Consider the following 14,228-nt stretch of genomic DNA (forward strand, 5'->3'; position numbering starts at 1 on the left):
CAAACAAATATGTGAAATTTGAGAATCTTGATGAGACCGTTATCGGGAGATCATAGAAACAGGTTCTTGTCATCATTGTGGTATCTTGATGCACATACGTATGGTGTATTAATTGCATTATGATGTTTTGATAATGGATTTTGAAATCTTCAAGTTTCGTGTGATAGGAATTAAAATCACTGAGGAAACCTCAATACAGTGGAACTTACAGAATTCAGAACCATTGTCAAAACAAACAAAAGTATGGTCCGGTTATCAAATATCAGCAATTTTTTTTCTAATCTCCTTTATATTCAGCTGGACCGATTGACTAGAATCTCCGGTACACATATACTGAAGAATACTGCCATATAACATTATCATATTACCACATAACTAAGAATCACTTCTGCAGATCTGATCACCGTATTGCGTAATAAATCATTAATAATTTGACACACGTACTACGTTTCCCTTCGAGCTCTATAAGCGAAATAAGAGAACGGGCCATGGGTACCATAATTATTCTATGATTAATAATTACGTACGTGCAGCTCCAGTCCTACAGTTATGTTAGAAGCACCATGCTGTTGCCCAGTGAGCACACCACCCGACAATATATACAAGAGTTAATTATTTATGGAGGAGTAGATCGTTTCCATTACGTTATACAAAGAGTTTCGCCTTCCCGGCACCTTCTCCACAGTTACAAATACATGCGATCCGCCATAAACTCAATTCCAAAACAATCATCGTTTAAATTTACCGTTTAAATTTTCATTAACTGCAGGCGACAACCATCTATTATTTTAGCATACGGCTTTAAAGGTTCAGGGGCCATTTATATAGCAGGTTTAAACTAAAATTAGGGCCATTACTGTTAAATATAATTTGTCCGGACAACCCTAGGGGGTGGGTTTAATATCTAACGTCGCTTAAAAATAACTATGCCAAAGTATTTCTCGCCCTGCTTCACGTTTCCATTAAAGCTCAAGTAGACTGTCATTTAGTTTTAAAACACGTATCAATCTCAACCAACCGAGGGTTTTATGAGTCCCTCAAAGGGATTCCAGTTAAGCGGGCAAATTTCTGCTTGCTAGGCATAGACGGCTTAGCGATTTATTTGCTAGTAAAACTGTATTAATCAATATAAACGTCAAAATGTCTAGTCAGTCTCTGAAATACCAATCTGGGACTAAAATAAAAACCATCAGAAGTCGACTCTCTCACCGGTTAATATGTTGTAGGTTGAAAATACCAAACTGGGTGGTTATTAACCGGGGTATATTATATTATATTACTGTAGCCTTCATCAGCTAAAAACGGTTAGTTTAACTTTTAATCAAGAATAAGTCTCCGGTCAGGTAGTCTGGACTATTTGATAGTCTGATGTGTGGTTCTCCCAAATTTATTACTTTGAGGATTATATTATTATAAGTCTACAAGGGAAAACTTTTAAATAGAGCACACCGCCGCATGATCGACAGCGTAAATTAACAGAAAGGTTTGACAAGCCAATTTCTTGGTCCGACAACTTTCTTTTACTTTAACCGTTAATGGTTTATTATTAAAAGGTTGGCGTTTTATAAACGTCGAGCGGAGTTATATATTAAATCAAAAAAGTGTCCGTTAATCCGGGGGAGAGACCAGGAATATTGGAATATGGATTAGAGTAAACTCTCTAAGGGGTGTCAATCGAGCTGTTTCATTTACGGTTTATAGCATACGCCATGAAATGACAAAAATGTGACATGCCTTCTCGCGAGTAAATTAAATGAGAATAATGAATGTAGGAGGAAGGGGGTATTGGGGGGAGGGGGGGGAAGGGGGTATCGGGGGATATAGGGGGCATATAAGTGGAGAGATATGGATTTAGAAATAGTTTAGACCTCGAGGAGCTATTTACAGTAATGTAAAACAGTTGATCTTTGAAATGAAGTTTATACCAACCTTTATACTACTTTTCATAAATCTGATCGGTGATTTTAATCGGTAGAGTTAGAATTGAAGACAAAAAAAAACACAATATCTAGTTATTGTTTCAAATAATTCCAGAACGCCCATCAACATTTGACAGAATCTCAGGATGATGTCATTAACAGATCCGCCGGGGCGAGCCCTGGTGAGGACCACCAGGTTAATTGTAAATAACACGATATATGAGATGCTACAGCTCTCAAACGGATTAATTATATCATGGATCATCACTGTCACTGTTATCGTCATTGGAATTAAAAAACCAGGTATGTGGCGTATGCTGGCAAGCGCCCTGGTATTTTTACCTTTAGATCAGGGTGATAGCAAGCACCCTAGTGGTAATAATCTGATGGTGTTTTCGAATAAAACCCACTCTTTTATGTGATATCAACCCTAAACGGTTAAACAATAAGAATTTAACGTATCAGTATTTCCAGTAATTTTCTCGGGCTCTCAAGTATGTAAATCACTGATACCTAAGGAATCTCCCCAGAAAAATATACTTTTCCTCGGGTATCATTTAAGTTAAACGATACTAAATCAATTTATTGTTTGAATGATATTAAAGTTGCCTCTGATTATTCCCCGACTGTTGTATATTCAACACTTGTTGCCAGGTCACGATCCCCCCCACCAAAAACCCTTTACCACGTTTAAAATCAACACCAACACCGCCAAGAATGAGTGGGTTATTAACTCTGGTTGGTTGAACGGTGGAACTGAGAGATATCATTGGAGCACAATCTTTTTAATTAGATCCATTTCTCCGTTTACCGCCTCCTCTCTCCTTTGTTTCGGAATTAAAAGCCTTTCAGTTGCATGAGACTCGATTCGAATACCCATTTCTTTCATTAGGTAGTGCATGATTGTTGCCTCCGATTTAAAACCCAATTCAATGACTATCATGTCGGGAATTCTCAAATTTGTTGCCAGCTCCCTGTAGTAATGATAAAGACAATAGTGTGATACAATTGGCACCCGTAATCTGTAGCGTGAGCGTTAACGAAACAATGAACCGCTCTGAAAGCCACCGTTATTATACATTTCCTGTAATACTAATTAGCAGAAGAAATGAGAATCTGTGATTCGAGATTCGGCAACGGCATTTGATTTGAGCCACTTAGTATGATGAGTAGGGTACTGAAATTAAAACTATTACAATCAATAGAACGGGTAACGAAGTTAATTAGGACACCATTGTCCGACTTAGTATCGTTCCGATAATCACTTTCCCAAACATCAACTGGATTTTAGATTAGCTCCAATATAAGTATACATGGAAGTCATTAAAAGGTAAGCCTAGCATTATATTGTCACCGCGCCCGCCGTATAGAACAGAGAGAGGGACACGTGACGTGAAAAAGTCACGTGGCGCGTTGCGCGCGCGCTCATTGGTTAGTGACTGCGTAGAGGAGAAATAACGCGTGGCCCGCTCGAGAGCTCCTATCCCAGCAAAAAGAGAGAGTGAGAGAGCCACCGCATTTTTAATCAGTAACCAGTCTTATTTGTTTACTATGGCTGCTGTTGCATCGAATAACATGTCAGTGTCCCGGAATTCAAGGATACAGTGCTACCTCTGCGACTTCAACCATTCTCCCTGGGCCATGCTTCAAGACTTCTCCGAGCCTATTTGCCGGGGTTGTTGCAACTACGAGGGTGTGGATAGAATCGAAGAAGCGATACAACGAGCTCGAGGACTTCGCACATTGTACCCAGCCGCTGCCAACGGCAGATCCAGAGGTTCTCCAGCTAGGAACTCTACACCAACTACAGAAACCAGGAAAGTAGAACCAAACAGTGCTTTTCTCCCCAGTTCTCTGAGTCATATGTCTCTTATGAACCACCCTATGTTCCGGAACAGCATCCAGCCTCTCACTATCGCTAAAGCTGCAGAGAAATCACCCACTCAATCACCGATCGTGAGGACAGCTCCTGAAATCTCTCCCAAAACCTCCCCGAAGGTTTCACCAAAGCGCCTGTCTCCCGTTGCAGACACGATTGAAATGAGAGGAAACACTCCAACCAGCGATGCTTTCCGACCTGATTCTAGAGTGAGTCCTACCACCACTGCAGTGAACATCAACATGTCCAGGAATGGCAGCCCCGCTCACATCGCTCCAATCACAACTAGTCACGGATTCCACCAATCCTCTGCTTCTACCACACTTTCCTCTGCTACTGATGCGCTCAAGACTATGGCTAAATTCCAGTCAGAACGAATGGGCCTGCCGGTGTCCTTCGGAAACTCCTTCCATCTAAACAGGAGCGCTGATTCCCACTTTTCCTCGATGTTCCCCGTGATTGTGCCACCTCTGGCTCCCAGATACGATCCCGGCAGAGCTCTACAGATGATCAAAGAAAAAGCTCTCCACGATCAGTTCCCTCCCCCAATCGTCCGGGATATCCTGACCGTCCTAAACTCATGTGTGCCCTTCATCGTGCGTTTCAACAAAGACCACAGCCTCAAGGGACGAGTTTTCAGCTTCGAAGCGATCAGAAAGACGACAGACTACGAGCTGAGGATCTACACCGAATACCCAATCGGGTCCAACAGCGTGTACCAGTCAGCCAGTGGAGCTTCCAGACAGATGTACGGAGAGTACAGGGAAAGGATGAACATCGGCCGCGGCAGAATCGGAGCTTCCAGCAACGGATTCAGAGATCTGGAGTACGAGCGTATTCCTAACAGCGGACAGTGGTTGCTTCTCGGAGAACTTCTCCCCGATCTGGTGAGATACCTGAAAGCCATGCCAGATCCCAGGTATTTACCTCAAGCTGTCAACTTCCCCAACATGCCCCCTCCTCCTCTGCCTAGGTGTAACACATCTAAATACACCCGGATGAAGCGAGTAAAAGTGGACGAGGAACAGAAGAACGAGAGCAAGAAGATATGTCTGGAAAAGGATCGGCTGAGCTGGACTGGAAGCGAGCTGTGGATGCAGCAACCAATCTTCGGGAACAGACTCCCCCTTCACGCTGACGCTTTATCTGTCTACTCGCAACTCAATCTGGCGAACCTGAAAACAGATTCCGCATTCTCACCGACTGCTTCAGCTGCTACAACCACCCCAACAGTTCCAGCCGTCCAGACCTCAGCCCTAACCACCGCTGCTACTCTCACTTCAAGCGGACTCACCTCAGCGGACTCAATTGCTAGAACGCTCACATCAGCGGACTCAATTGCTAGAACGCTCACATCAGCGGACTCAATTGCTAGAACGCTCACATCAGCGGACTCAATTGCCAGGACGCTCGCAGCCGCAGCCACGATGGAGGCGGTTAAAACCGAACCCAGCACCCCTAAACCCGAAGAAACGACGCCCATCACACTAGGTCCTACTCCAACCTTAACCGAGGATATCCACTGCTTAAACTGTGAAGGACTCTTGGAAGGATCGGACTTTGTCCAATGTCCCTCGGTGTTCACGCACAAATTCTGCTTCACTTGCACCAGAAAAGCGATCAAGGATATGCTGCCCGGAGACGTGTGCTGCCCCAGTGGACTCAAGTGTCCCTTGAAAGGAACCACCTCTCCTTGGACTTTTATGAGCGAAGAGATAAAAACTATTTTAGAGAACGAGTGAAGATAGACAGTTCGGGCGATTTATGTGCGCTCTGTAGATTTGAGTCTTGTTTTGGTATTTGTGAGCAGAGAATTTTAGCGACTGACGATTTCAGCGATCGTGCGAGTGTATTTGATGAGCAAGAATATTTGAATACTGAGTTTGACAGAAACAGTGAGGTTGTATTAGAAGTTTGAAAACGAAACATAGTGCGATACAGTGAAACTTTCGGGAAACTTTTCATAATTGATTGAACAGAAAGAAAATAATGTTGTGAATGTGTTTCTTTGAATAGTAATAGCCGACCAAGGATATTTTACTGTATAATTTATTCTAATTGTGATATTACATGAAATTAATTATTGACTTTTATCATTTATAACGGATATAACGCTTATTATTCACTGTCTTACACCCGAACAAACAATGAATATCAAATATCGAACACAAATTATTTCGAATCCTTCCAAAATCAAACCTGAAACTAGAAATCAGAAAATAACATGAAAATCACTAGAAATGAAAATGATCTCCAGTATATGACGTTATAACTAAACTCCTTTCAACCGTGTAGGCTAGGACATGGCACCTAAGAAGAACATTAGTACATGAGCTAATCATCAGCAGTGATGGTCACGTGGGATGGTCACGTGATAATCCTGGGTCACGTGATATGAATCTAAGTCATCCCGGACAGCCTCCTCTGATTCACAAGTACGTTTTAATGTTAGAGTTTTCCGGATAATAATACGGTTTTAGCTTTTCTCTGGATATTAATAGGATTTCCAGTTGCGAGCTGAGTTTTCCAGGTGCGTGCGAGCTGAGTTTTGCAGAATTCATTGTCGGTCATTCCGTATAACTGCTTCTTCCTATACCGATATTGTCCTCCTATATAAGTCAACTAGAAGAGGTGTAACCAGGCTTCAATAAGGGGTTTAGTGGTCACGTGATCCACCATGTGATCGGTAATTTTACAGTAAATTCAACGAAACATTATATTTGACGGTAAAGAATATACCGCCAATTGTTCGCATTGTCCACGGAAAAACCGTAACTCTTCTTCATAACTCCTCCTCCCTCACTCCCTCCTCCTACTTCCTACCTCCCCGTGTCACGTAATTTCAACATTTTTTATCTCTCCCCCTCTAAAATTAAAAATTAACGTAATCGAGTTAAATCCTAACATGCACGCTTATTGGACATTGGCAGTTCCCATTATCGAATCAAGGTTTTATCACTATAGAATTATTGAAATATATATTTATATAAAGATCACGTGACCTCTCTTTATATCATATATTTACCTTCTACCTGACTTAATGAGATTTGTGTGAGAGATTTTGAAAGTTATCAGTAATTTAACCTGAGCAGAATGGGAAAATTCGAGAGATTATTTAGGGTGCGTTTAGAAAAAGTAGGTGAAACGGAGGTTTGTAGAGTACCGGTTCTGTGTAGAAGTCGCTGTTAAGTTTGTTACATTTCGGAGGAAGTATGAAAATAGAAAGTTGTATTGCAGTGAAATGTGTGGTTCTCAATCTCATTATAATGAAATATGAGAATAGCTTTGAAGATAAGTATCACGTCATGTATCGACGAAGCTATAGTTTTTATCAATCAATCATTTGATAAAGGTCTTGATGAATAGAATTAGAAGCGCATTAATGGAACTAATTTAGTTAACATCTTGGGTCAGATATCTAATTTTGAGAGAACACTTAGGGGGAATTTCCCATCGATGAAATTTATTGGTTATGACAAAACGGTGCTGTGGAAACTCGCGTGCACAATATTGACACCCTTAGTTCAAATTGGTGTTAATAGCCACAAATTACCAAAATTAGTTCTGAAAATGCCGATGTGGAGACAGCAAATCGCACTTTGATTACTTTGAAAACATGCTCAATAACTTCCCAAACATGCTTGAGACCAACTTAAAAATCCTGCATAATCTACAATGAATTACCGTTAGTTTCTACTTGAAAGGGTGCTAAAATTCCCCCTAACTTACCTCAGTTAGTACTTTAGTACAGCTGCAAACAATAATAGATTACATTTTCAACCGTGAAGGGTGCTAAAACTCACCCTAACTTACTTTACTTACAACCCTTAAGGGGGGGGGGGGGGTTCACCCTGATTTGTAAAAAATCAGGGTGAACCCCCCCCCCCCCCCCCCTTAAGGTGCTACTATTTTAGCATTTTCAACCTTGAACCTCATAGTTTATACAAGTTTCCCTGAATTTTACGGCTTTCTCTAAATCTCTTTATCACACTCGAAAACACACACACACACACACAGAGCCAACAATTAATGTGCGACAATCACGGTCGATTTTCAAAAGGAGTAAAAAATTTTGCGTCAAATTTCTTGACAGTTAACTTAGAAATGTCATCACCCCTCGCAGGAGAGGGTGGCATTTCTTTTAGTGCTGTAACACAGTGAGCGTGAGGGAGGAGGGCCGTTACTTTTCAAAATAGGAGAGAAGAAAGAGATGGGATGCATGACCTGTAAAGCTGTTAGCAGTTATTGGTAGGATATCTATCGTGTTGAGAATTTCTATTGACAACCATAGAAATTAGAATAGCGTAAAAATAATTCTCACCCGTTCAGTGTGTTGAATGACATATTATATTTCCTCTCTCTCCCTCTCCCTCTCTCTCTCTCCCCCCTCTCGTTGGGTTGGAATGTTTGAATCGCAGTGAGGCGTGACCGGGGAGTTTAGTATTATGTATTATATTAGTAGCATTATGCGGATAAAACTCTAGTAGAATGAGCCAGTTCTGAATAGTTGGAAATGTGACAGCTTAATATGACCTGTCAATGTTTCATCCATTGGTGGGGCCGCAATACTTGAGTTCAAAGTAGGTTTGGATGGGATTACAGAGGGTGTTAGCATCTGGATTATATTCCAGTAAGGTCTGTGGAACACCCCCAGATTTCAAACCCTCACAACAAATAATTGCACTGTGTCGGGTGTTAATTGCGCCGTAACAACGTAAACCTATTGTCTCTATTACTCTCCTAACTTCTCCTCATATCCCCTCATTTACCCAGCGCAAACTCATCTGCCTTTTGCCGACTTCAGTAACTTTTAGCTCGCAAGAACATCAACTTTAAGATAGAATTCATGTCACGTGATCAAATTAACTCGACTTCACTGACGTGTGGGTAACCTCTTGGCGCCCACGTGACCCCTCGTGGCGCCCACGTGACACTCCGTGGAGGGACAACTTCCGGCTAGTCTGTAAGTGAAAGTCGGAGTTTCGGGAGGTAAAAGTTGGAATTGTCGTTGTTAAGGAGTTAAGGTATGGGATGGAATAGCAGACAGAATAGCAGTAATAAACAGTAATAACTCTATTTATATTGATAGTTTAGGAACATTTTTTGTGTGTTTTGTCAGAGCAAGAAACATATGTCGAGGCAAGGTCTTGTCCAGTTATAGTTATTTTGGGAATTTAAACATATGATTTGGGTGAAATCAACAGTGAATGTTAATTGATTAACTACAATACTACTAAACTAGGTAATCAGTAATTAACTTATAGGTGTCATGATAACTGTAAAGTGTAAACGTATTCAAACTTAAACTAACCTTACACCACGATTCAAAGTCAACTTTATTATTCGAGACATCTTTCAGACGAATAATGGTTAACAGATGATAGCCAATTACCTTAACTTGACATACCACAAAAAATTGCAGATACCACCTGAATATATCAGTCTCAACCTGCTATATTTTACTGAGAACCACTGGGAAAATCATCCACAACTAAAACGCAGACTGATTCTTATTTTGATAAATTAAGCGATGTCTGCAATTGCCTATCAGAATGAGCCATCGTTTTATAAAGTATGGAACCGATGTTATGATTGTCAGCTGTTAATATTATAACTTAACTTTTGTTGATTTTTGTCTAAGAAGTGAGATTATGCGGTATCTACATCAACTTAGCCCATAATATCATATCCCAACCAAATTTAAGCTTGGTTTGACGTAGAGAGAAATCTCGATAATATTATTTCGAAAATAACCTGAGATATGATTTATAAATGCTTCCCGATCAACTTGTCTGGTCCAAATTAAAAGTTGACGTGGTGTCGTATACTAATTACATAGTTGTGGTGGCTAGGATCTTTTGCTAGCGATCCATTTGCTCCTTCATAATTATCCTTTTACAATCTACATTATCAAAAACATCCCAACCAGTACCGTCCAAATATTACCCAGAAATCCAAATTTGTTAATATAACAAATAATCTAAATTCAAATCATGTCCTCAATTCCGTTCCTATCTTGAGATATAACGACGTAGAAGTTTTCAGGTTCGAATTATAAGATGACAAGTTTCTAAATGTTGTGGTTAAGATGGTTGAAATGGTATAATCTCTAGTTGAGATGGCTGCACTTTGAAGTTTAAACCCTTACCTGAATCTCAACCCTCTATAATAAGAAATAAATTCTATTTTCCCTAAAACCACATCAACTTTCCAACCAGATAATCTTCAGAAAATCTAATTCCAAACTTTTCCTACACCACTCTCAGAACCGGAACTCAATCTAACCAGAAACAACATTTTCATTGTTTGAAACATTATCACCACCAATCTGGCTCAATTAAGGTGTCTACCAGACTAAACACCAGCATTATATAGAAAGACAAGCTCCCCAACCATAGCCCCACTCCCCCACTGCACACACTGTTACACAGCACCAATGACTGTTACAGCAACCATTGCCAGCACACAGAAAAAGGAGGAGCACCAGGTACTAATGAGTGTCAGAATAAAACGAAACCGGAGCTAGAAAGATTCCGGTAGCGGTATTAAGTAAACAATACAGGGCTCATGACGGCTTTGTTTGGGGGCTCATGACGGCATCCTGGGGTGTCTGAGTGTCCAACCCGACCGGGTCTGTTTCGAGAGCAGCTATTCTCTCCATCGGATGAGGAATAGTGGAACGTTAGCCTGCCCCCGCGACAAAGAGTTGTAAAAACTAGAATCTTTACTCTCTCTCTCTCTCCTAAATGTAAAGGTAGTCTAATGTATTAGCCTGCAAGCGATCTGTACCTAAAAACTGGAATCTTTCCCTCTGAATTGTTGTAAGGGAAGCCTAATGTCTTAGTCTGCAAGCGATCTGTACCTAAAAACTGGAATCTTTCCCTCTGAATTGTTGTTCAGGCCACCAATGTCTTAGTCCACCCAGAGAGCCTTAGATCTGCACCTAAAAACTGGAATCTTTCCCTCCGAATTGTTGTAAGGGAAGCCTAATGTTTTAGTGTGTCCCAGAAGGAGCCGCTTAAAGTTAAACCATAGTCTCCACCCTTTATTTTCAAGAAATATAGACAAACACAAGATCTCTCCCCTTGCTTACAAATCCTCAAGATCTTTCTCTAGAAGGCTACACCCTAAACCACTTGTCCCAACTCACAAGTACGTCACGTTAAATTTTACCACGCCTCTACCACCATTATTCCGCCTCTTCCACCATTATTCCGACCACTTTATCAAATAAACCCCTTATCTCGCCTTCTCCCCGATAATTCCACCGATTCTAAAACAGTATAACCATCACCCCCAAATGCTCTATTAGAGTTAAACATCGGATTGTTTCCTATAATAAGTCAACACTCAACAACAACAAAAACCACCCCGCTCAAATATAGTTTTGTGTCCCAGTCTAGTCTATAGACAAAAAGGAAGCCTGCTTAGAATGGGAGATAGCACGTCACATTATTTTAAAACATATTATCCCGCCCACTTTGTAACTCTAATTTAACCCGACAATGCACCATTAGGGCGGGATTGTTTCCTATAATGAGTCGAACAGCAAACAAAACCCTGTCCACATCTGGTGTGGTGTCTCACCTACCGGGGCAGAACGTCACAGCTTCTAAAATAACACCATTTTAAAGCTTATCACACCCGCCCCCAAATTTAGCCCGACAATGCTCCATTAGGGTCCTATTCGGCTGGGATTGTTTCCTATAATGAGTTAAACATGCAACAAAACAGCCTCCTAAACCATCTGTCCCGGTCTAGTCTGTCAGGACAGAAAGGAATCATGCTTAGAAAGGTAGACCTGGCCCTCTCTGCTTGGAATAAGCCAGTCTGGGCTAATATATTGCAGTATTTTTACGGTGCTATCTTTACATTAAACAGATGAAAGGAGATGGGGGTGTGACTAATGATGGTTGTTCTAGCACCCTGAATCATTATCACGTGACTTAAGAAAGCGTCAGCCCCCTCATGATGTCCAACAAGTCACGTGATCAAAACACCACGTGCATCTTCTCTGCGCGTCTCAGTCTACTGTAAATGCTTGTTTAGCTGCTTTTTAATGATCTAATAGCCCGGTAATCTTTCTCTGAGTTTTTTGGGGTGTGCGGACTCTGTCTATTTTAAAACAATGGGGACTGGTCTGAACTTGTGATGTTGGCACTCTCTCTGCGTGCAGGCTAGAAACCTGATAGTTGGGAGATCCGCTCATTACCGGTCACGTGGGCGCGCGTGACCAATGAGAAGCACTGCGCGGTATCACGTGGGCGCCCACACGCAGGTGAGGGTTCTAGTGGGGCTGCCCTGGTTAGCTTTTAAACATAGTTTAAAATCGTATTATCACAAGTTTTACTCTGACACAGATTGAACTATTATCACCAGGTAAATGAGATGTTAACGGTTGATGATCATGAGGTGTTGTTGAGAGGGAGGATGGTGTTTAAAATATCGGTCATTAGCTCTCTACCAAAATGAGCCTGCAACAGCGTGCCTAGTTGTGAAATTTTTCCTGTAATCTATCACTATCAGGACGCCCTTTCAAGTGATGGTCTTTGACGATGACAGCCACTTACAGGTATCTGATCATGGGATCATGGAAGCATTTGTCCTAAAATCTCTCAGTCCATTTCATCGCCAAGCTTCTATTACCCAGACTAACTTTTGACATCCCTGAAATCACAGATTCTAGACGGGCACATTATTTCTGCTGTACAATGTGAGAAAAGAGCTGTCAGCAATCCTCCCCACAAAACAGAATCTCTCACTCACTCTCTCACACCCACCTTATTCTGTCACATTAACAGCCAGCCTATTAATCTACAGGGGCCGATTTATTGTGGTTTTAACACTCGATCCAATCACACTCTGTACTCACCATGCGTTTAAAATGGGGTCAAATGTCCGGGGAAAGAAGGCTTCTTGGCAAGGAGGAGATTAGGGTATCAACTGTAAACACTGGAGGTTGATGAGGTGTTAAAGATTGATTGACCATTCAGTTGAGAGAGACTATTAACAAGAGCGAATAATCACGTGATAGTTGGGAAAGGTCACGTGGTTGCCAAGGTGATGCCTTATTGGTTGGTTCTCACAGGTTTTCGTCACGTGTTGTTGTTAAGGAAGCCGGTTAAAGTGCATGCGATCGCAAAATAAACTCTGTTTAGAATCCGTAAAACATTTAAAAGGACTTATGGTATTGATTGGATACTTTGCAAGCAGAACTATTGGCTGTGAAAGTGTTTTCTTCCACAACAATCTGCATATCTGTTGATTCTTCGTGAGATAGTAAACATGATCATGGGGTTAGAAATCTTAGAGACGACCACAATTATAATTATTACCATACAGAGTTAGAAATCAAACCCTTCACTACAAATATATATATTCAAGAGCTTCAGTTTTTATTGTCTCCATATCTAAACAATCTGCATATATGTTGATTCTTCAAAAAAGAACTGAAAGTCAGAAATCTATTCTGATCACTTTTTATAACACCTGAAATGATAATATTGAACTATATTTATTATATACATCACAACTTCAGATTATTTGTTATACAGTAAATCGATTGTTCGTTAGACTCTGAAGAAAAGGGTGGTGGTAGTCAAAAGTAAGTGAAGCTGTTTTGAAGCTGATGGTATCTGGATATAATCCAATTAGGAGCCAGATTTCAAACCCTGGCTGCTAATATAATGACATCAGCTTGAGAGTTAGTTGAGAGTTAATTGTCCCGTAATAGCACAACCGACTGTGTCTGTAATTCAACAGTTAGCATATCTACTGTCTCTCTTTCTTAATAATTTGCATATCTGTTGATTATTCTTCCTGTGCGAGACCTTGGAAGTAAACAATAGAATAGGAAAACCCTGATGAAGAGTTCGAGTGCTAATTGTCTCCATTAATTATCTCACTAAAGCACTAATTTGCATATATATCTCTATGGTAATTAGTAATACCTGTGAACAGGCTTGGAGAGGTTGGTATTAACCAATCAGCTTCCAGCTAGTATCCTGTGTATTTTTTTTATATAGAAGCTGCTTACCACTTACACCTGACTTAGGTCCAGGATCATTATAATACATAACGCCGGACTTCTAGGCATGGTGCTTGGTTGTCAGGTTGTGGGACACACTCAACTAAGTAAGGTTGAGGTACCTGAAAACTCCCTAAAGAGATATCAACAGAGTGTGAACCACTGCCTGCGTAACAGTTAGTAACAAAACAGCAACACCGAATATCCGGGTAACCAGTGAAAAATACCAAAAATATACGTCTCATTTCGTTGATCGGAGTTGTAAGTTAAACCTCGATTTGATTAAGCATGATATAATATATTATATACCTATATTATTTATATACCTAAGCAATTCTACTCAGCCAGTAAATTCCAGGGTCACACATAACCTCGACGAATTTTTATAAAAATATAATTCTAT

The 14,228-nt window shown here is 40.7% G+C and overlaps 1 protein-coding gene across 1 annotated transcript; it reads left to right on the top strand.

Moving 5' to 3' along the window:
• Positions 1–3,327: 3,327 nt before the first annotated feature.
• LOC134824205 (probable E3 ubiquitin-protein ligase IRF2BPL) lies at positions 3,328–5,894 on the top strand. The gene has a single exon (XM_063835981.1). The coding sequence runs from the start codon at positions 3,471–3,473 to the stop codon at positions 5,538–5,540; it is 2,070 nt and encodes a 689-aa protein (XP_063692051.1). The 5' UTR covers positions 3,328–3,470; the 3' UTR covers positions 5,541–5,894.
• Positions 5,895–14,228: the final 8,334 nt, after the last annotated feature.

Source organism: Bolinopsis microptera, chromosome 12 (genome assembly GCF_026151205.1).
Source record: "Bolinopsis microptera isolate Bmic1 chromosome 12, MBARI_Bmic_1.0, whole genome shotgun sequence".
Taxonomy (NCBI): Eukaryota; Metazoa; Ctenophora; class Tentaculata; order Lobata; family Bolinopsidae; genus Bolinopsis; species Bolinopsis microptera.

Coding starts and splice junctions, on each gene's coding strand:
- LOC134824205 (XM_063835981.1), top strand. CDS start 3,471: ATGGCTGCTGTTGCATCGAATAACATGTCAGTGTCCCGGAATTCAAGG.